This window comes from Paramormyrops kingsleyae, chromosome 13 (assembly GCF_048594095.1).
Source record: "Paramormyrops kingsleyae isolate MSU_618 chromosome 13, PKINGS_0.4, whole genome shotgun sequence".
NCBI lineage: Eukaryota > Metazoa > Chordata > Actinopteri > Osteoglossiformes > Mormyridae > Paramormyrops > Paramormyrops kingsleyae.
Window position 1 is genome coordinate 25,955,709 of NC_132809.1, and position 23,860 is coordinate 25,979,568.

Below are 23,860 nucleotides of genomic sequence, written 5' to 3' on the forward strand. Positions count from 1 at the left end.
TCATGCTGTGTCCTCCAGAGAAATATGCGCAGTATTGGTGCTCAATGCTATCAGATCCAGAGGGACTGTTTGCCCCATGCCATGCAGCGATAAACCCGGACATTTACAGAGCTGTAAGTTGAAAATTCACTTGAGAATAACAGAGCACGGGTGGCGTGTTGGCACAGTGGGTATCACTGCAGCCTCACACCCCTGGGACCAGTGTTCCGTGTGTGTGGACTTTGCATGTTCTCCCCATGTCAGCATGGAGTTTTCTCCAGGTACTCTGGTTTCCTCCCACAGTCCAAAGGTGAACATGCTAAGGAGAATTGGCATGTCCAAATTGCCCATAGGTATGAAGGGTGTGAGTGAATGGTGTGTGAGTGAGCCCTGCAATGGGTTGGCGCCCCCTTCTGGGTTGGTCCCTGCCTTATGCTTTTAGGCCCCAGACCCCCAGCAACCCTAAAAAGGACAAGTGGTTTCAGGAAATGGATGGATGGATAAGATAGTAGAATAGAAATCCAACACATATTTCAATGTGTATTGTTAACTAGCTTTACATATGTTGTAGGCAAATATCAAGCACACACTTGCTTACGGCCATACTGTTCCGACGGTGCCCGATCTTGTCTGATCTCAGAAGCTAAGCGGGGCCGGGCTTGGGTACCAACTTGGTTGGGAGACTGGCTAGGAATACCAAGTGCTGTAAGCTAAAGGTGCAACGGAGGGCTACAAGAATGATTCCTGGTCTTAGAGGAATGTCTTATGAGGAGAGGTTAGCTGAGCTGAATCTGTTTAGCCTTGAGCAAAGGAGACTAAGGGGGGACATGATCCAGGTCTATAAGATTCTAACGGGTCTGGATGCTGTTCAGCCAAATGGCTATTTCAATATTAGTTTAAATACTACAACTCGTGGCCATAAGTGGAAATTAGCGGGAGAATATTTTAAAACAAATTTGAGGATGCACTTCACTACACAGCGTGTAGTTAGAGTATGGAATAGTCTTCCTGCTAGTGTGAACCACATTGATTCATAAGGTGCATTAGATGCTGGGTTTGCATTAACTTGCGGTTTGGTCTGCATCCCGACTTTGAGATCCCCTGCTTTAGAAAAGGATTCACAGTGAGTGTCTGTTCCCCTGCAGAACTGCATGTACGACAGCTGTAACTGCGAGAAGAGCGAGGACTGCATGTGTGCTGCAGCCTCCTCCTACGTCCAGGCCTGTGCTGCTATGGGCATCCAGCTGTCTGGCTGGAGAGGCGCCATGTGCGGTAGGTGCTTCACTGGTGTGAATGGAAGCTTACTGGGAAGCTGACAAGTGACTTGTTTTATTATTTTTTTTACTTGCCTAACTAAGAACTTTTCTCCTCCTCAGGAAAATACTCATCTGAATGCCCCAGCACCATGGTCTACTCCTACAGCATACAGAACAGCAGTCAGACCTGCCTCTGCTTTAGCAATCCCGATAACACCTGCATGCTGACCTTTGAAGCAGTGGATGGTTGTACCTGTGCTGACGGAACCTATATGAATGATGACGGCAAATGTGTACCTCTTGAAAGTTGTCCCTGCTACACTAAGGGCACTGTCGTACCTCCTGGGGAGGTTGTTAGCAAGGACGGCATTATGTGGTAAGTCTCCTTGATCTCAAGAATACATTGATTGATGTTATTTAACAGTTTCTAAGGCTGGATATAATATTAAAAAAACAATGACCATGGGCAGCACTGGAAAATGACATTTTTTGTCCTGTATTTTGACTAAAATCATCATTTATTTCAGCACATGCAAGCAAGGGAAACTGAGCTGCATAGGAGAAATTGACAGTGTACCATGTGAGTCACCTCTCAGAAAGTTCTGCTGCTTTCATTTTATTTTGCATCCACACCTCCTGAGTTATGGGTGATAAAAATTATTATATATGAATGTCAATAATATTCTGAACTCACATTTGTTAAAGAGATTGATAAGTAAATTAATGAATATTTATCTGTTCAGCTTGCACTGAACCAATGGTCTTCTATGATTGCTCTAAAACTGGACCAGGAGCCAAGGGCTCTGAGTGTCAGCAGAGCTGCCAGACACTGAACATGGAATGTGTAAGTTACAAGTGATAAAACCACAATATATATATATATAAACATATATTGTTGGTTGAATACTCATCACTACATTGATAACACATGTCAATGTAATCTCATGACCCTGTGTATTATTAACAGTACTTTCATTAACTTTTATCCCTCCATGTCCATCGTTACACTGGACCCACACAGATAAGCACGGAGTGTGTGTCTGGGTGTGTGTGCCCATCTGGATTGGTGTCTGATGGGAAAGGAGGCTGTATAAAGCAGGAGCTCTGTCCATGTGTCCACAATGGAGAATCATACCAACCCGGAGACAAAGTCAACGTTGACTGCAATACCTGGTATGGTTCTATTGTACAGTGTATTACTTAATATCACAAGGAGTTTACTGTAAATTAATATAATCATAGATATTTAGACCATCTCCTTTTTATTCTAGTACTTGTAAGGATACAAAATGGCAGTGTACTGATAACGAGTGCCACGGCACCTGTGCCATCTACGGGGACGGCCATTATGTGACTTTTGACGGGAAAAGGTTCACCTTCAATGGAGACTGTGAATACACACTTACTCAGGTAGGTCTCAGAGGATAGGATTGAAAGAATTTGGAGGGCTGCTTCATTTCAGTTTATTTTGTCATATTTAGTAGGTTATATCGTAAACATGTTGTTTTGAATATTGGCATTTTTTAAACAATAATTTCAATTAGAGAAATATACTTTTGCAGGACTACTGCAGCAACAACGTAAATGGCACCTTCCGGGTCATCACTGAGAATATCCCATGTGGCACCACCGGTACCACCTGCTCTAAAGCTATCAAGCTCTTCCTTGGGGTGAGGATGATGGATGTCAGTTCGAAAAAATGTAATGATTTTGCATTGTTATGATCACTAAACACATGATTCTTACAGAATAATGAGCTCATACTGACAGACGGAAGCTATGAAGTTATCCAAAGAGATACAGGCGAAGAGGTGCCCTATCAGATCAGTGTGATGGGAATTTATCTGGTTATTGAAGCCAGTAATGGCCTGATTCTTATGTGGGACAAGAAGACAAGCATGTTCATCAAACTTAGCCCTACATTTAAGGTTTGTCGAAAAATGTGAAAATGTCCCTCTCAACAGTATTTAATTGAAATTGAAATATTCCACATTGCTGAATGTTTATTAGGACTAGTTTGGTCAGTTAATTTACGTAAGTGAATGTCTGTTTCCCAGGGCCAGGTCTGTGGTGTATGCGGTAATTATGATGGTAACGAAAACAATGACTTCACCACCAGAAGCAACGCAGTGGTTGTTGATCCTCTGGAGTTTGGAAACAGCTGGAAAGCCTCTCCAAGTTGTCCAGATTCAGATTTTACCAAAGATCCTTGCACATCCAATCCATACAGGCAGTCTTGGGCCCAGAAACAGTGCAGCCTCCTCAAAAGCACAGTATTCACAGCCTGTCACTCTCAGGTAAGAGACGATCAAGTTCTGTACATAAGGATATAGAATCCAGGTTGTCATTTTCAATCTAGTTTACATGCTGAAGTATTTCATTGTAAGACTTAGCTTTATTTAAAAACATATATGCAGAACATCACTGGTTAATGTGGACATGTTTTTTTTTTAGTAAATTAATACTCATTTATCTCATAAGGTGGATCCTACTCCATACTACGATGCCTGTGTAAGAGACTCGTGCGCTTGTGATACGGGAGGAGATTGTGAGTGTTTCTGCACTGCTGTGGCTGCATACGCAGAGGTTTGCAATGAGGCTGGTGTCTGCGTAGCGTGGAGGAGTCCACAAATCTGCCGTAAGTTACCACTGAAATCAAAAGTCTTTATGATACTCCAGTATCATAACATGACATAACGCCCATAAGCAAGTGGATCTGAAGACTTACGAATGTTGGGTCACCCTTCCTTTCCCAGCTCTATTTTGTGATTTCTACAACCCACCTGGAGAGTGTGAGTGGCACTACCAGCCATGTGGAGCTCCTTGTATGAAGACATGCAGAAACCCCTCAGGGTCGTGCTCCAGTCTGATCCCTGCCCTGGAAGGTGATGATTTAGGGCCACTGTCATTGACTGAAATCAGCATATAACTACATAGCTTGTCAGGCTATGCTGTATTCAAAAACATTTTATCATCTCAAGCTTTTAAAAACGTTTGAGTGTATGATGTGATCTAATCAGTCTATGGAAAATGGCTTTCTGCAAAAAAGGCAGAAAACTTCACAGCAAGACTAAACATCAAAAATGTCAAACATCTAAATTAATGCAACTTGGAATATATCCTACCTGTGACATATAGCCTGACTAATGCCATCATTTAAGGTTGCTATCCCAAATGCCCACCTGCCCAGCCATATTTTGATGAAGATTCAATGAAGTGTGTGGATAAGGAACAATGTGGCTGCTACGATAAAGATGGAAAACACTACAACAATGGAGAAACAGTTCCTTCCACAGTCAACTGCCAGAAATGGTACATTTTTATGCATTGATGCTTAATCTTATTCCATATGTACAAGATAACAGCAGGATTAGTATTAGAATCACAATTTATTTGTTATTAAAATCTAACTACTACAACTTTTTCTTCTTTCAAGTACATGTTCGTCACCAAATATAAATTGCCACTACGACGTACACGGTAATAATTTTATTTGTTTGGGAATTAATGTAATGATGCCTCTATGTTCCACACGGTTCACAGAAATTCCACCTGTGCTTTTTGCAGCATGCACCTGTGTTTACATGGGGAACATCTATGTTTATGGTGCCACCATTTACAACACGACGGACGGGGACGGGAGCTGCATCACGGCAGTGTGCGGAGCAGATGGGACCATTGACAGGGATATGTATCCCTGTACCACCACAACACAGGCACCCACAACAACCACACCAACAACAGTCTTTACTTTCTCTACGCCTGGTGAGTTTACAGGACCGTTTAATAGATGACTTCATCATAAACAGGTATTTTCTTTTTTGAGAAAAAATAACTGAGATTACGATTGTTTTTAAGGAAATAATATGCGTGTATCAGTGTAGCTAGCTTCACTAGTTTGAAACTGGTATCACTGGCTCTAACTTTTGTTAGAAAAACTAGATTTTGTGGCAGACATTAAGCTGTTTCTGCCTAGTTTGGTGCTGAAGACACTTCTGATCATTGGAATGACTTCATATCTCCATAGCTGTTGTCATCATAACAATACCTTTATATCTCCATAGTTCTGATCATAACAATGGTTATATAACTATATGATTATTTTAACAATATGATACAGTCAGCCACCTAAACTGGGCAGGGGGGCAAATACTGGCAATATGATGTAAACAAATATGACAAACAGCAGTTCAATATGAGACCAGACAGTACAAGACAAAAGACAATATAGGAAGAGGAACAATAAATATGCAATAAATAGGTGGTGCATCGGGGATGGATGTGCAAAAGCCATTGAGGAAGACAGTACTGATATAGTGCATAATAGGAATATGCAGTGTGCAATAAAATGCAGCACAAAACAATGCAGCGGGGACAGATGTGCAAAAGCCATTGAGGAAGACAGTACTGATACAGTGCATAATAGGAATATACAGTGTGCAATAAAATGCAGCACAAAACAATGCAGCGGGGATATGGATATGCAGGGTCCCGGATGATTAATGACCTGATGGCTTGGGGGAAGGAGCTGTCACTGAAATGGATGGAGATACACCGGTTGTGCTTTTCTAAGGGCAGGGGTGTAAAGAGGATAGGAGCTGGGTGGCTGGTGTCCCTGATGATGGACTCGCCCAACTGCTGGCAGTGGGAGACATAGATGGGTTTCAGGTGGAGGAGATCGCTGCTGATGATTTTTGAGGCTGTTTGGACAGCCCTCTGCAGCAGTTTTAGGTCCTGAGCAGTTGGTTTACCCACATGTCGCAGCATAACGACAAATAAACAATAAATACGGATACGTTGTTTAAATGACGAAGTTAACATTTACACTGCAGATAACTAAAAATGGTAAAATGCTATTCATGTGGTTATAACAATATATTACTTTGGATTACCATGATTTCATTGAAAGGAAACAAATGAAAACCTGAAGTTTAATATTTAAAATGTCAACGTGTTTTGAAATGGGTGTGCAGTGTGCATGGATGCATGTACAACAAAGAACGAAATTCACACATATATTTATTTATGGTACTACCCTAACAGCTGAAACAACATCAACACCTTTGACCACAACTGAAACAAAGACTTTATCGCCGACACCTGAAACCACATCAGTTTCCACTGGGGCAAAAAGCACAATAACTGGAAAGGTGACAAGTCTGCCAACAAAACCAGAAGAAACAACTGCCTCCACAACAGGACTAGTGGAGACTACCACTTCAACAACGACTACTTCAGTGCCATATATTAGCACTACGCCATATGACTGTAATGTCTGTGAGTGGTCTAGCTGGATTGATGTCAGTTATCCTGAATCTGGAGAGGATGGAGAAGATGATGAGTCATTGGAGAACATTGTCAAACATGGAATAAAGATTTGTGAAAATGTCAATGAAGTGCAATGCAGAGCAACAGGATATGAAGATGTTCCTCTTTCAGATTTAGGTCAAACTGTAACCTGCGATCCACTGAATGGCCTCGTTTGCAAAAACAAAGATCAGACTACACCACACTGTTTCAATTATGAGATCAGAATCAAATGCTGTGAAAATAAATGTGCTACATCTGGCACTGCTGCCACAACATCTCAGACTGCATCAACATCTGCTGAAGGCCCAAAAACAACCACTTCTTACACCACCTTAATTGTGGAAACAACCACTTCCACTTCTGAGACCACATCACCCCCTTTGATTTCTACAGGAAGTACACCCACAGTTACTCAAGTTGTTTCAACCGCGATACCTTCTACCACAACTGAAACAACAGCAGTACCAACCAGTCCAACAGAGGCTACCTCCCCTACAGTGGAAACATCAACAGTTTCCACTGTCGCAATGACCACAACAACGGAAGTGGTGACAAGTCCTCCATCAACTGCAGAAAAAACTACTTTGTTTACAACTGAAACAGTAGAGACTACCACTTCAACAGTGACTTCTCCAGTGCCATATATTAGCACTACGCCATACGACTGTAATGTCTGTGAGTGGTCTAGCTGGATCGATGTCAGTTATCCTGAATCTGGAGAGGATGGAGAAGATGATGAGTCATTTGAGAACATTGTCAAACATGGAATAAAGATTTGTGAAAATATCAATGAAGTGCAATGCAGAGCAACAGGTTATGAAGATGTTTCTCTTTCAGATTTAGGTCAAACTGTAACCTGTGATCCACTGAATGGCCTCGTTTGCAAAAACAAAGATCAGACTCCACCACACTGTTTCAATTATGAGATCAGAATCAAATGCTGTGAAAATAAATGTGCTACATCTGGCACTGCTGCCACAACATCTCAGACTGCATCAACATCTGCTGAAGGCCCAAAAACAACCACTTCTTACACCACCTTAATTGTGGAAACAACCACTTCCACTTCTGAGACCACATCACCCTCTTTGATTTCTACAGGAAGTACACCCACAGTTACCCCAGTTGTCTCAACCGTGATACCTTCTACCACAACTGAAACAACACCAGTACCAACGAGTCCAACAGAGGCTACCTCCCCTACAATGGAAACATCAACAGTTTCCACTGTCGCAATGACCACAACAGCAGAAAAGGTGACAAGTCCTACATCAACTCCAGTAGAAACTACTTCTCCAACTGAAATTGTGGAGACTACCACATCAACGACTTCATCAGTGCCATCTACTACTACAAGTGTAGTTGTTGAAACAACTGCTTCCACTTCTGAGACCACATCACCCCCTTTGATTTCAACAGGAAGTATACCCACAGTTACTCAAGTTGTTTCAACCGCGATACCTTCTACCACAACTGAAACAACACCAGTACCAACCAGTCCAACAGAGGCTACCTTCCCTACAGTGGAAACATCAACAGTTTCCACTGTCGCAATGACCACAACAACGGAAGTGGTGACAAGTCCTCCATCAACTGCAGAAAAAACTACTTTGTTTACAACTGAAACAGTGGAGACTACCACTTCAACAGTGACTTCTCCAGTGCCATATATTAGTACTACGCCATACGACTGTAATGTCTGTGAGTGGTCTAGCTGGATCGATGTCAGTTATCCTGAATCTGGAGAGGATGGAGAAGATGATGAGTCATTTGAGAACATTGTCAAACATGGAATAAAGATTTGTGAAAATATCAATGAAGTGCAATGCAGAGCAACAGGTTATGAAGATGTTCCTCTTTCAGATTTAGGTCAAACTGTAACCTGCGATCCACTGAATGGCCTCGTTTGCAAAAACAAAGATCAGACTCCACCACACTGTTTCAATTATGAGATCAGAATCAAATGCTGTGAAAATAAATGTGCTACATCTGGCACTGCTGCCACAACATCTCAGACTGCATCAACATCTGCTGAAGGCCCAAAAACAACCACTTCTTACACCACCTTAATTGTGGAAACAACCACTTCCACTTCTGAGACCACATCACCCCCTTTGATTTCTACAGGAAGTACACCCACAGTTACTCAAGTTGTTTCAACCGCGATACCTTCTACCACAACTGAAACAACACCAGTACCAACCAGTCCAACAGAGGCTACCTCCCCTACAGTGGAAACATCAACAGTTTCCACTGTCGCAATGACCACAACAACGGAAGTGGTGACAAGTCCTACATCAACTCCAGTAGAAACTACTTCTCCAACTGAAATTGTGGAGACTACCACATCAACGACTTCATCAGTGCCATCTACTACTACAAGTGTAGTTGTTGAAACAACTGCTTCCACTTCTGAGACCACATCACCCCCTTTGATTTCAACAGGAAGTACACCCACAGTTACCCCAGTTGTCTCAACCGCGACACCTTCTACCACAACTGAAACAACACCAGTACCAACCAGTCCAACAGAGGCTACCTCCTCTACAGTGGAAACATCAACAGTTTCCACTGTCGCAATGACCACAACAGCAGAAAAGGTGACAAGTCCTACATCAACTCCAGTAGAAACTACTTCTCCAACTGAAATTGTGGAGACTACCACATCAACGACTTCATCAGTGCCATCTACTACTACAAGTGTAGTTGTTGAAACAACTGCTTCCACTTCTGAGACCACATCACCCCCTTTGATTTCAACAGGAAGTACACCCACAGTTACTCAAGTTGTTTCAACCGCGATACCTTCTACCACAACTGAAACAACACCAGTACCAACCAGTCCAACAGAGGCTACCTTCCCTACAGTGGAAACATCAACAGTTTCCACTGTCGCAATGACCACAACAACGGAAGTGGTGACAAGTCCTCCATCAACTGCAGAAAAAACTACTTTGTTTACAACTGAAACAGTGGAGACTACCACTTCAACAGTGACTTCTTCAGTGCCATATATTAGCACTACGCCATACGACTGTAATGTCTGTGAGTGGTCTAGCTGGATCGATGTCAGTTATCCTGAATCTGGAGAGGATGGAGAAGATGATGAGTCATTTGAGAACATTGTCAAACATGGAATAAAGATTTGTGAAAATATCAATGAAGTGCAATGCAGAGCAACAGGTTATGAAGATGTTCCTCTTTCAGATTTAGGTCAAACTGTAACCTGCGATCCACTGAATGGCCTCGTTTGCAAAAACAAAGATCAGACTCCACCACACTGTTTCAATTATGAGATCAGAATCAAGTGCTGTGAAAATAAATGTGCTACATCTGGCACTGCTGCCACAACATCTCAGACTGCATCAACATCTGCTGAAGGCCCAAAAACAACCACTTCTTACACCACCTTAATTGTGGAAACAACCACTTCCACTTCTGAGACCACATCACCCCCTTTGATTTCTACAGGAAGTACACCCACAGTTACTCAAGTTGTTTCAACCGCGATACCTTCTACCACAACTGAAACAACACCAGTACCAACCAGTCCAACAGAGGCTACCTCCCCTACAGTGGAAACATCAACAGTTTCCACTGTCGCAATGACCACAACAACGGAAGTGGTGACAAGTCCTACATCAACTCCAGTAGAAACTACTTCTCCAACTGAAATTGTGGAGACTACCACATCAACGACTTCATCAGTGCCATCTACTACTACAAGTGTAGTTGTTGAAACAACTGCTTCCACTTCTGAGACCACATCACCCCCTTTGATTTCAACAGGAAGTACACCCACAGTTACCCCAGTTGTCTCAACCGCGACACCTTCTACCACAACTGAAACAACACCAGTACCAACCAGTCCAACAGAGGCTACCTCCTCTACAGTGGAAACATCAACAGTTTCCACTGTCGCAATGACCACAACAGCAGAAAAGGTGACAAGTCCTACATCAACTCCAGTAGAAACTACTTCTCCAACTGAAATTGTGGAGACTACCACATCAACGACTTCATCAGTGCCATCTACTACTACAAGTGTAGTTGTTGAAACAACTGCTTCCACTTCTGAGACCACATCACCCCCTTTGATTTCAACAGGAAGTACACCCACAGTTACTCAAGTTGTTTCAACCGCGATACCTTCTACCACAACTGAAACAACACCAGTACCAACCAGTCCAACAGAGGCTACCTTCCCTACAGTGGAAACATCAACAGTTTCCACTGTCGCAATGACCACAACAACGGAAGTGGTGACAAGTCCTCCATCAACTGCAGAAAAAACTACTTTGTTTACAACTGAAACAGTGGAGACTACCACTTCAACAGTGACTTCTTCAGTGCCATATATTAGCACTACGCCATACGACTGTAATGTCTGTGAGTGGTCTAGCTGGATCGATGTCAGTTATCCTGAATCTGGAGAGGATGGAGAAGATGATGAGTCATTTGAGAACATTGTCAAACATGGAATAAAGATTTGTGAAAATATCAATGAAGTGCAATGCAGAGCAACAGGTTATGAAGATGTTCCTCTTTCAGATTTAGGTCAAACTGTAACCTGCGATCCACTGAATGGCCTCGTTTGCAAAAACAAAGATCAGACTCCACCACACTGTTTCAATTATGAGATCAGAATCAAGTGCTGTGAAAATAAATGTGCTACATCTGGCACTGCTGCCACAACATCTCAGACTGCATCAACATCTGCTGAAGGCCCAAAAACAACCACTTCTTACACCACCTTAATTGTGGAAACAACCACTTCCACTTCTGAGACCACATCACCCCCTTTGATTTCTACAGGAAGTACACCCACAGTTACTCAAGTTGTTTCAACCGCGATACCTTCTACCACAACTGAAACAACACCAGTACCAACCAGTCCAACAGAGGCTACCTCCCCTACAGTGGAAACATCAACAGTTTCCACTGTCGCAATGACCACAACAACGGAAGTGGTGACAAGTCCTACATCAACTCCAGTAGAAACTACTTCTCCAACTGAAATTGTGGAGACTACCACATCAACGACTTCATCAGTGCCATCTACTACTACAAGTGTAGTTGTTGAAACAACTGCTTCCACTTCTGAGACCACATCACCCCCTTTGATTTCAACAGGAAGTACACCCACAGTTACCCCAGTTGTCTCAACCGCGACACCTTCTACCACAACTGAAACAACACCAGTACCAACCAGTCCAACAGAGGCTACCTCCTCTACAGTGGAAACATCAACAGTTTCCACTGTCGCAATGACCACAACAGCAGAAAAGGTGACAAGTCCTACATCAACTCCAGTAGAAACTACTTCTCCAACTGAAATTGTGGAGACTACCACATCAACGACTTCATCAGTGCCATCTACTACTACAAGTGTAGTTGTTGAAACAACTGCTTCCACTTCTGAGACCACATCACCCCCTTTGATTTCAACAGGAAGTACACCCACAGTTACTCAAGTTGTTTCAACCGCGATACCTTCTACCACAACTGAAACAACACCAGTACCAACCAGTCCAACAGAGGCTACCTTCCCTACAGTGGAAACATCAACAGTTTCCACTGTCGCAATGACCACAACAACGGAAGTGGTGACAAGTCCTCCATCAACTGCAGAAAAAACTACTTTGTTTACAACTGAAACAGTGGAGACTACCACTTCAACAGTGACTTCTTCAGTGCCATATATTAGCACTACGCCATACGACTGTAATGTCTGTGAGTGGTCTAGCTGGATCGATGTCAGTTATCCTGAATCTGGAGAGGATGGAGAAGATGATGAGTCATTTGAGAACATTGTCAAACATGGAATAAAGATTTGTGAAAATATCAATGAAGTGCAATGCAGAGCAACAGGTTATGAAGATGTTCCTCTTTCAGATTTAGGTCAAACTGTAACCTGCGATCCACTGAATGGCCTCGTTTGCAAAAACAAAGATCAGACTCCACCACACTGTTTCAATTATGAGATCAGAATCAAATGCTGTGAAAATAAATGTGCTACATCTGGCACTGCTGCCACAACATCTCAGACTGCATCAACATCTGCTGAAGGCCCAAAAACAACCACTTCTTACACCACCTTAATTGTGGAAACAACCACTTCCACTTCTGAGACCACATCACCCCCTTTGATTTCTACAGGAAGTACACCCACAGTTACTCAAGTTGTTTCAACTGCGATACCTTCTACCACAACTGAAACAACACCAGTACCAACCAGTCCAACAGAGGCTACCTCCCCTACAGTGGAAACATCAACAGTTTCCACTGTCGCAATGACCACAACAACGGAAGTGGTGACAAGTCCTACATCAACTCCAGTAGAAACTACTTCTCCAACTGAAATTGTGGAGACTACCACATCAACGACTTCATCAGTGCCATCTACTACTACAAGTGTAGTTGTTGAAACAACTGCTTCCACTTCTGAGACCACATCACCCCCTTTGATTTCAACAGGAAGTACACCCACAGTTACCCCAGTTGTCTCAACCGCGATACCTTCTACCACAACTGAAACAACACCAGTACCAACCAGTCCAACAGAGGCTACCTTCCCTACAGTGGAAACATCAACAGTTTCCACTGTCGCAATGACCACAACAACGGAAGTGGTGACAAGTCCTCCATCAACTGCAGAAAAAACTACTTTGTTTACAACTGAAACAGTGGAGACTACCACTTCAACAGTGACTTCTTCAGTGCCATATATTAGCACTACGCCATACGACTGTAATGTCTGTGAGTGGTCTAGCTGGATCGATGTCAGTTATCCTGAATCTGGAGAGGATGGAGAAGATGATGAGTCATTTGAGAACATTGTCAAACATGGAATAAAGATTTGTGAAAATATCAATGAAGTGCAATGCAGAGCAACAGGTTATGAAGATGTTCCTCTTTCAGATTTAGGTCAAACTGTAACCTGCGATCCACTGAATGGCCTCGTTTGCAAAAACAAAGATCAGACTCCACCACACTGTTTCAATTATGAGATCAGAATCAAATGCTGTGAAAATAAATGTGCTACATCTGGCACTGCTGCCACAACATCTCAGACTGCATCAACATCTGCTGAAGGCCCAAAAACAACCACTTCTTACACCACCTTAATTGTGGAAACAACCACTTCCACTTCTGAGACCACATCACCCCCTTTGATTTCTACAGGAAGTACACCCACAGTTACTCAAGTTGTTTCAACCGCGATACCTTCTACCACAACTGAAACAACACCAGTACCAACCAGTCCAACAGAGGCTACCTCCCCTACAGTGGAAACATCAACAGTTTCCACTGTCGCAATGACCACAACAACGGAAGTGGTGACAAGTCCTACATCAACTCCAGTAGAAACTACTTCTCCAACTGAAATTGTGGAGACTACCACATCAACGACTTCATCAGTGCCATCTACTACTACAAGTGTAGTTGTTGAAACAACTGCTTCCACTTCTGAGACCACATCACCCCCTTTGATTTCAACAGGAAGTACACCCACAGTTACCCCAGTTGTCTCAACCGCGATACCTTCTACCACAACTGAAACAACACCAGTACCAACCAGTCCAACAGAGGCTACCTTCCCTACAGTGGAAACATCAACAGTTTCCACTGTCGCAATGACCACAACAACGGAAGTGGTGACAAGTCCTCCATCAACTGCAGAAAAAACTACTTTGTTTACAACTGAAACAGTGGAGACTACCACTTCAACAGTGACTTCTTCAGTGCCATATATTAGCACTACGCCATACGACTGTAATGTCTGTGAGTGGTCTAGCTGGATCGATGTCAGTTATCCTGAATCTGGAGAGGATGGAGAAGATGATGAGTCATTTGAGAACATTGTCAAACATGGAATAAAGATTTGTGAAAATATCAATGAAGTGCAATGCAGAGCAACAGGTTATGAAGATGTTCCTCTTTCAGATTTAGGTCAAACTGTAACCTGCGATCCACTGAATGGCCTCGTTTGCAAAAACAAAGATCAGACTCCACCACACTGTTTCAATTATGAGATCAGAATCAAATGCTGTGAAAATAAATGTGCTACATCTGGCACTGCTGCCACAACATCTCAGACTGCATCAACATCTGCTGAAGGCCCAAAAACAACCACTTCTTACACCACCTTAATTGTGGAAACAACCACTTCCACTTCTGAGACCACATCACCCCCTTTGATTTCTACAGGAAGTACACCCATAGTTACTCAAGTTGTTTCAACCACGATACCTTCTACCACAACTGAAACAACACCAGTACCAACCAGTCCAACAGAGGCTACCTTCCCTACAGTGGAAACATCAACTGTTTCCACTGTCGCAATGACCACAACAACGGAAGTGGTGACAAGTCCTACATCAACTCCAGTAGAAACTACTTCTCCAACTGAAATTGTGGAGACTACCACATCAACGACTTCATCAGTGCCATCTACTACTACAAGTGTAGTTGTTGAAACAACTGCTTCCACTTCTGAGACCACATCACCCCCTTTGATTTCAACAGGAAGTACACCCACAGTTACCCCAGTTGCCTCAACCGCGACACCTTCTACCACAACTGAAACAACACCAGTACCAACCAGTCCAACAGAGGCTACCTCCCCTACAGTGGAAGCATCAACAGTTTCCACTGTCGCAATGACCACAACAACGGAAGTGGTGACAAGTCCTCCATCAACTCCAGTAGAAACTACTACTCCAACTGAATTTGTGGAGACTACCACATCAACGACTTCATCAGTGCCAACTACTGCTACAAGTGTAGTTGTTGAAACAACTGCTTCCACTTCTGAGACCACATCACCTCCTTTGATTTCAACAGGAAGTACACCCACAGTTACCCCAGTTGTCTCAACCGCGATACCTTCTACTATAACTGAAACAACATCAGTTTCTCCCACTCCAACAGAGACTACGTCGCCGATAGTAGAAACAACATCAGTTTCCACTGTGGTTGAGACCACATTAACAGGAAAGAGAAGTCCAACATCAAAAAAAGAAACTACTTCTTCTACCATTAGTAGAACTTCATCACAACCACCTATTACTCCAATGACCCATAAGCCCATTCAAACCTCATCTCATATGACTTTCCCTCAAGAAAAAACTACTGCTAAAGTGGAAACTACATCCAGTAATTTGCAGACAACTGTCTGTTTTTGCAAGTATAACGAGATCAATTTCAGCCCAGGTAATCAGCATTTGATGATCAAAAATATGAATAATTTGATAATAATGTTTGGAAAAAAATAAGATGCTGTTTAGTGAGACTTAATGTAGAAATACTTTTTTTGCCAAATAGGTTCAGTAATATACAACAAGACTGATGGTGCTGGATGGTGTTTCTCTGCTGTCTGTGATACGGACTGTCACATACAAAAACAGGCGAGGCCTTGTCACACCAGTACATCAACACCTGTTCCTACACCCACTGTAACTAAATCAACAACACTGTCGGAGCATACTACCACAACCCATGTCTCTCCACATACGTCCTCGACTACTAGGTCCACAAAAGGTACCAGCAGCCCAACCACAAAATTTAATCCAGACTGTACCAACCTTCATCCCCCAAGAAAGGTAAATATGACAATTGTAAATTGCATTGTGTGTGTGTTAGTGGGTGTGTACACACACACACACACTTGCAAACACACTGCTAAATGCAAATTGTTATATTGATGTTCAAATTATTAATGTTTTAGAATGGAGAATCTTGGAATGCTGGGAATTGCACCATACAAACATGCATTAATGGTAAAACAACCTCAAAGCCTGTCCAGTGTCCAGCTGCAGTTCAACCTGTGTGTGTAAACAACTATCCTCCAGTTAAGATCTATGATGACTCTGGATGCTGCTTTCAGTATCAGTGCCAATGTAAGTTCTGGAATATTCATTGGAAAATCTTACCTTTACTCAGTTTATTTTTAGATTTTAAGAATTCTTTATTAAATTATTTAAAATTAATTAGTTGCATAGTCATAGTTATATTTTGCTATAACTACATACAGATATTTCCTTTGAAATTTGTGCCTAAATGATTGTCTTGACTCTTGTAAATATGCAGGTGAATGCTACGGATGGGGAGACCCTCACTATCTGACGTTTGACGGAACATACTACGCTTTCCAAGAAAATTGCACATACGTGTTAGTTCAGGAGATCATTCCAAAGTACAACTTCCGTGTCATCATTGATAACTACTATTGCAATGCTCATGATGGTCTATCCTGCCCTCAGTCATTGACTGTGTATTACAAGTCTTATGAAGTCACTCTTACCGCAAAAAGAACTGCTGAAACAACAAAGGTTGAGGTAAATATAAATACTATTTTTTGAATAACACCAGTGACATGAGGTGGATCCCAGTATAGCTTAGTGCTGGTGGTGTGACGTGCATTTGGTCCCCTGCAGGGGAGTTTCTAGTTATTGAAAAGATCAGGGGCTACATCAAGTTTTGCAGGAGCTTGACTTTTTTCGTTTTTGAAAGAAGATTGGCATCAGGGCTAAAATACTCAGGGCTCTGCTTAAAATACAGCCCTGAGTTATTGGACTTAAGGATGCCCATGATTCCCTGTGTCATACTGAAACTATTCAGATCTGTCAAATCACATATCCTATTGCTAATTAATGCTTAAGGATTTCAGAAGGTGGATCAGTGAAAGACGCATAAAAAAACATACACATCTTAAATGCTGTCACTTAGATTCTGGATGTTGATAAATGCTTCACAGTAGCTGCCATGACAAGAGTTGTTCTGTAGGTTGACGATTAATTGTATTTTATACTATATTTTAGGTGGAGATCAACAATAAGACAGTTTTCCCACCTTTCTCAAATGGTGACATCATCATTACAAACACTGGAATCCAGATATCTGTTGCAGTGCCTGAAATCCAAGCTCAGGTCATGTTCGGTGGCATGCTATTTGGCGTGAAATTAGCATATTCCCACTTCTTTGGTAACACGGAGGGACATTGTGGTAAGCAAAGCCAATACACAATATTCAGGTGATTTTATCAGGTGATAATCATCCTCGTTTACATTTAGTATATTCCTAATACAATGAGCTGTTAGAAAGCTGTCAACCATCTGAACTCGGGATTCTGAACCCCCGATCCGTGGTAAATGGGTGGGACACAAGTGTACTGTGCTGGGCCATGGAACTGTGGCAGGGAACCTGCCTGGGATTATGGGTGAAATACAATAACACCTTAGCTAATTGCCCAATCCCCCCCACCCCAGGTCATTGAAGTTACCAAGGGGGACACCCCCCAGGCAGAATAATGGTAAATGATGAATTGCAAGGCCTTGGGGTTGGAAAGGTTTTCAGATAACTGTTTTAATGACTTGTTCTTGAATTACTCCAGATATTAGATTAAACTCTTCCACTACACATTAATCTTTGAGTGGGCAACTCCTTTAGTGGCATGTGTCAGCGTCAGCAGAGTGATGTCACAGTCAGCGTCAGCAGAGTGATGTCACAGTCAGCATCAGCAGAGTGATGTCACAGTCAGCGTCAGCAGATTGATGTCACAGTCGGACCCCTGAGTTTGGCCTTTAAGCCCCAATTACTCCAGAGACTGTCTGACCCTACATTCTCAAATGTACATCACTTTTGATGAAAACATCTTCTCAATAATGGAAAATGTAAATGTTGTCTACACATTGTAGTATGGTACCACTTTGTTCTTCCTGTTTACTCTTTTGGGAAAAAAAAATTAAGTTTTACCATTTCAAACACTGGCACAGCAATACAGCTGGTATTTTTTCCCAAAATTCTCATGAATAGGCTGTGTCGCGACTAAAGTTATAACATTGTATTGTTTCATTTTTTATTTTACAATTTGTTTGAAGGACTGTGTGACAACAACAGGGCTAATGACTGCCGACTTCCAAATGGCCAGATCCACCCGTCATGCTCAGATATGGCATCCCAGTGGTATTATGCTGACGAAGACAAACCCTACTGCAAGCCTCCAACTCAACCTCCACCTACAACAACCAAACAACCTGCAAGTAAAACAAGCCTTAGACCCACAACTGCACCCCTGAGCTCTACGACTGCCTGCAAACCAAAAATCTGTGCATTTCTATATAATGAGTGAGTGTCTGTCATGCCAAAATACTGTGATTTTATGTCTCGTGAAAATACAAATGTCCGTATCTCTTTATGTTCCGCTACAGCTGTTGCTTGTTAGACACATTATCAGTGCTATTAGTTATATTTACTTATGTTTAAGCAGTTTAGCTTCTCCTCCTATTAAATGTTTCCTGGCCCCATCTTCCTGTAATGCAGCATTTTTGAAGAGTGCCACAAAGCATTCCCGGTGGACGCTGTTTACGAGGCCTGCAGATTCGACGTCTGTCATATGGCTGAGCACACGATTGGCTGCAACAGCCTGGAGATGTACGCGTCTATATGTGCCAGTGCCGGGATCTGCATTGACTGGAGGAATATCACCAATGGCCAGTGTGGTAGGTGGGATCTTTTAATCTGGCAGGTGGATGTGGCTTGAGTTTTTACAAAAACGAAAGTCCACTATTGCTCTAAATGTACAATTTTCGCTGTGACTAGATTGTTTAAACTTCCAAATAATTTTTCCCAGCTGTAGCCTGAAGCCGTTGTTCATTTCTCTTCTGTGTGTAGAATACAACTGCCCAGACACAAAGGTTTACCAGCCGTGTGGTCCTGTTATACAGGCCACATGTAACACAAAGTAAGGACCTTCTCTTCCTAAAATATACAAATAATAAATCAAACAGATACAGGTCAAAATGTGATAAAATCCTTATTGTTGCTTCTGCGTAGGCACTTTTAAAAATATGTCATCAAAATGATCTGATACGATTTTGTGTTCCAAAAATGTTTGTGTTCCACAAAGATACAACAAGAAGTATCAGAATATTCTAGATAACCAGCCGGGAAGCAGCAACGTGACCAAAGAGGGGTGCTTCTGTCCCAAGGGGACGGTCTTATTCACCTCTTTCTCCGACACCTGCGTCAGTTCTTGCGGTGAGGCTTCCTTCGTGATAACAAGTCAAAGGACGACATTGCAACAGTGCTGCTAATTCTTGTCCAGAAAAATCGTCTTGCATTGTCAGTTTTACACCACGACTGGAAGGAAGTCTTACAGGGTGTCTCTGTCCCTTCAGGCTGCACGGGACCCGACGGCATGCCCAGGATGGTGAGGATCGGCAGGGGGGTCCGGGACCCCCAGCTTCCAGCTTCTCAGCGCTCCGACGTTTAGGATGACTCCCCTCTCGCTTCTCCCTTTACAGCCGGGAGAGACTTGGCAGAGCGGCTGCCTTGAGTGCGAGTGTGACGGGGACTCGATGAGCGTGCAGTGCCGCCCCCCCGAGTGCCCGCCCCCTGCAGACGTCACCTGCGAGAAGGAGGGCCAGGCGGTGGTGATGGACACGCAGGACTGCTGTCCGCAGAATACATGCGGTGAGTTTGTGTTGGGTGAATGACGGGGGAATAATCATATATTCAGGCATGGGTTTGCTGTTTCTGCCCCCCCAGATTTATTCAATATTTAATGTAGTGGTTGTTTGTGGCCAACAAGAAACCCCACACAAATGCATGGTTTGAGTGCTGTTAATCAGCGCCGCTGTATATATATTACATATGTACAGTATGTTGTCCCCAAAGACAGGCAATTAACCAATGGCCTGAACAGTTTGCATTTTTGTCCTTTTATACTCAATAGAATAGTTTCTTTGTAAGTGGGACCTGATAAAGGTTTCTGGTTGTTTATTGCATGTCTTGACTTTTTGTTTTAAATCACTCCCTTGTTGCTCCTCTTCTGTGCAGAATGTGACCTGAAGCTTTGCCAGGCAGCAAATCAGACCTGCCCATTGGGATTCCAAACACAGGTGACCATCGCAAATGATAGCTGTTGCCCTAGCTACACCTGTGGTAAGCTCCTCTAACGTTTGTCTTATCTAAGTGTTTTTCAGGGGAATGCCAACCTCATTGTAATCATAGCGGTACTGCCATTTGTGCATGTTAAGTGCAGGTTTGTTTTCCTTAAACTGCATGAAGCACTTAAGAACCGATACAGTTATGAGTGTCACTCATACCGCAGTTTAATTTCAAATGCCAAAATCATACAACTTGAACTCGTGTCATGCACAAGAAAATCCAAATGCAAGACATGGCAAGAGCCAGGAATTTACAGCAAAAGTCAAAAAGCAGCCAAACTGGTAGTGATGGCCAAAGGAGGCTTCATGAACCCTTTGCAGTATTTTTAATCCCACTAGATGGCGCTCTTGGGTTGATGTGCGGCATGCTTTGAGACCTTTTTTGAACAGAGACCACCATCTAGTGGGGCCAGAAAATACAACAAACAGTCCATAAAGCTTAATTTGATCATCACTATAAACTGGTATTACAGCATAGGTACAAAACAATCAGGTAACTGGCTAATCCAATCAGTATTCAGCCCAGGGTGATCACTGATGCTTATTGGCTGAAGACTAAAGTTTGCGGTCGGCGTGACAATGAAGATAGGCTGTGCTTTTGAGTAGTAATGTCCAGAGTAGTGTCTCTTTCTTCTTTCTAACTGTTATTTTGTTTTGCTCACAGTTCCTACAGACATCTGCATCTACAATGGCATACCATACCAGGTGACAACCTATGAACTTCATAAAACTCCATTGCACTGTACAGTCCTGTTGGCGATGATGAGGCAGAACACTTTCTTAGTTCTATGCATGATGTTACCCGCTGCTCTAGCTCATCTCTTCTAACTTGCCCCCCCTTTGGCCTACCTGACATTACAGACTCAACCTCAGTACCAACCTAATGACACCATTTATACCTTGGAAGAATCCCTTATTATGATTGTATCTAATGTTGGTAATGTTTTACAGTGCATAATTTATCAATGAAACTTTACTCTATGTATGTACACAAAAATCACTGTATATATGGAGTCTGCAGATGATTCACTATCAGGGCAACACATCGCACATGGATAGGGGGGGAGGCTACTGTAGTGACTGTTAGGGGGGCCCACGCAGTAACACCCCTGCTGATCATGAACCATCCATGTCAGATAAACTTGGGCTACCCTGCTATTTACAAAAAAGCACTTCAGCAAGAACATGTTGCTTGATCCTCACAGACAAGGGCTTCGCTTTCTGAAGCTGCGTTTCTGCATTTCCTCTCTTTGCCCTGAGGTCACTGAACATGTTCTGCTTTGCCCCACCTCTAGATTGGTGACCGAATCCCCACGGACACGTGTGAGGTCTGCAGCTGCAGCTCCGCCGTGGATCCCGAGACTCGTCTGAAAGCCGTGGAATGTTCTCCCATCGAATGTGATGACTTCTGTCAGGAGGTACCTTAAAATGGCCCCGTGCGCATGTGATGCTCGGTGCTTTGCAGCAGACCGGCGTGAGGGAAGCACTCGTGTTGTTTCATTAGAATAATGCATGAAAACATCAGAAGCTGGACACCAGTGAGTCACCTTGTAACACATCGCAATAGCAGATTCTAAATATACAAAAAATAATTTAACTGCGTAAACAGGGTATTAGATAAATGTCTCAATTAATACATTCTGAAATAAGCATATTGAACGTGATTTATTTTTCCCATTAATGAATTTATTTATGTACTTCTGGTCAGTATCTGACACACCATATAGCTTTCTTTGGTGAGTTTAGATTTTATTTAGTTTTTGCTGTTGCTATAATGCATTGTCACACTTCATGTTTGTTTAAATTCTTGCAGGAAAACTACCATCTGAGGCTAACACTGAAATGCATGCACATCTTCAAGAATTCCCCATAAAGTTATTGATGTTGCCCCTTTGTACCTAGCCAATCTATATAATCATACTTAGATGTTGTCCAGATGCCATCTGGTTGTTTGACCTTTACTGTAAATCATCAGAATATCTTGCTTATTAATGAAGTTTAATCGCATCAGCTTGCATGCCTTTCTGTGTGCTCTTACAATGTCTGAGAGCTGTGATTCTATGGCAGCTCTCATCCTTCAGGACCCCAAGTGTGTCTTTGCTCCTGTCTGGCTGCAGCTCAGTGTCATGTTCCGGGTATTATAAGGCCAACAGTTCTGTATCTTCACAGGGCTTTGAGTACCAAGATGTGGCCGGGCAGTGCTGCGGGAAGTGCGTGCAGACGAGCTGCATCGTCTCGCTGGATGATGACACCACACACACCATTCAGGTGAACAGCGGGTCCTTCACACTAACTCACATTTTTAACATGATCTTATAATGCTGAAATTCTAGAACATTAAAACTGTACGCACACTGTTCAAATGTGAAAATGTACATTGGATTACAGAGCTTACTATGAGATCAGTCAGAATAAATTAATACTGAATACCCAATATAATGCACACTATCCTGTACCCTAGAAACCAGTATGACAGTGACTCCCATTTTTCCTTCCAGCTTAATGAGACTTGGTCCCCACCAAATGACAAGTGTGTGACGTACAACTGTGAAAAAATTGACGACCAACTAGTAGTGGTGGGGGAGAGAAGCATCTGTCCTCCATTTTACCCAGAGACCTGTGAGGAAGTAAGTATTTCAGCAGCAGCTTATATCCTGTGTTGTCATTGTATCAGGTAGCTGCCTGTTCCTGAAATTAAGGCAACTCTGTTCATTTTCACTTGGGCCTTATTTACTTATGGTTGACCAAGAGCAAACCAAGAGCACCTTCCAGGAGGGTTAACAAAATACAGCAAATGGTTCATGAAGCTTCATTTGGCCATCACTGCAAATTTCTGATTATGGCCCAAAATATTGGCCATTTACGATCTAGCGATTGGTGCCATGTTAGAAATCGATCAAGTTATTAAAAAAACAGGAAAGTTTAACTCGCGTCATGCCAAAGATAAGAATATTGATTCTCTGCATGTCTTTGAACTTGTGACAAACCGCATCTTACGTTTTACAATATTTGCTTTATTAACGACTGTTGGAAAATCAGCACAAATGTAAACACTGCGTGGTTTCACTCCAGGGCACCGAGGAAACGGACGCCAGCGGCTGCTGCAAAACCTGTAAGTGACGCCAGTACTCAGTATTTACCTCAAGCACTGCTTGCACAACACAACTCAAACCCCTGGGGCACCTTTTATTACAGTTGTGTTATTAAAATAATATTTATTTTGTTCAGGGTTTATATTATTTATTTTTGAAATTTCACAAGCTTTCAGTATTACGCTGGGTTGACATACAGCAGGGTTACACTATTTATAAAGTCATATTTAATGGGACTAATAACAAAAGTTTGAGTTCACTGTGGCTTTTT

The 23,860-nt window shown here is 42.6% G+C and overlaps 1 protein-coding gene across 1 annotated transcript in view; it reads left to right on the top strand.

Moving 5' to 3' along the window:
• Window positions 1-23,860, top strand: part of muc5.1 (mucin 5.1, oligomeric mucus/gel-forming) — a 32,476-nt gene that overhangs the window by 7,661 nt on the left and 955 nt on the right. The window contains exons 15-46 of the mRNA XM_072698460.1: window positions 19-113; window positions 1,125-1,251; window positions 1,356-1,611; window positions 1,763-1,815; window positions 1,979-2,079; window positions 2,257-2,408; window positions 2,507-2,645; window positions 2,798-2,905; window positions 2,984-3,163; window positions 3,293-3,532; window positions 3,717-3,873; window positions 3,992-4,120; window positions 4,397-4,547; window positions 4,672-4,715; window positions 4,803-5,000; window positions 6,279-15,761; window positions 15,873-16,150; window positions 16,276-16,447; window positions 16,638-16,885; window positions 17,369-17,552; window positions 18,428-18,674; window positions 18,870-19,048; window positions 19,221-19,290; window positions 19,456-19,586; window positions 19,727-19,758; window positions 19,853-20,021; window positions 20,388-20,492; window positions 21,162-21,202; window positions 21,793-21,915; window positions 22,667-22,765; window positions 22,996-23,124; window positions 23,570-23,609. Of these exons, the coding sequence (XP_072554561.1) occupies window positions 19-113; window positions 1,125-1,251; window positions 1,356-1,611; window positions 1,763-1,815; window positions 1,979-2,079; window positions 2,257-2,408; window positions 2,507-2,645; window positions 2,798-2,905; window positions 2,984-3,163; window positions 3,293-3,532; window positions 3,717-3,873; window positions 3,992-4,120; window positions 4,397-4,547; window positions 4,672-4,715; window positions 4,803-5,000; window positions 6,279-15,761; window positions 15,873-16,150; window positions 16,276-16,447; window positions 16,638-16,885; window positions 17,369-17,552; window positions 18,428-18,674; window positions 18,870-19,048; window positions 19,221-19,290; window positions 19,456-19,586; window positions 19,727-19,758; window positions 19,853-20,021; window positions 20,388-20,492; window positions 21,162-21,202; window positions 21,793-21,915; window positions 22,667-22,765; window positions 22,996-23,124; window positions 23,570-23,609 (13,860 nt within the window). The remainder of the gene's footprint in view (window positions 1-18; window positions 114-1,124; window positions 1,252-1,355; window positions 1,612-1,762; window positions 1,816-1,978; window positions 2,080-2,256; window positions 2,409-2,506; window positions 2,646-2,797; window positions 2,906-2,983; window positions 3,164-3,292; window positions 3,533-3,716; window positions 3,874-3,991; window positions 4,121-4,396; window positions 4,548-4,671; window positions 4,716-4,802; window positions 5,001-6,278; window positions 15,762-15,872; window positions 16,151-16,275; window positions 16,448-16,637; window positions 16,886-17,368; window positions 17,553-18,427; window positions 18,675-18,869; window positions 19,049-19,220; window positions 19,291-19,455; window positions 19,587-19,726; window positions 19,759-19,852; window positions 20,022-20,387; window positions 20,493-21,161; window positions 21,203-21,792; window positions 21,916-22,666; window positions 22,766-22,995; window positions 23,125-23,569; window positions 23,610-23,860) is intronic.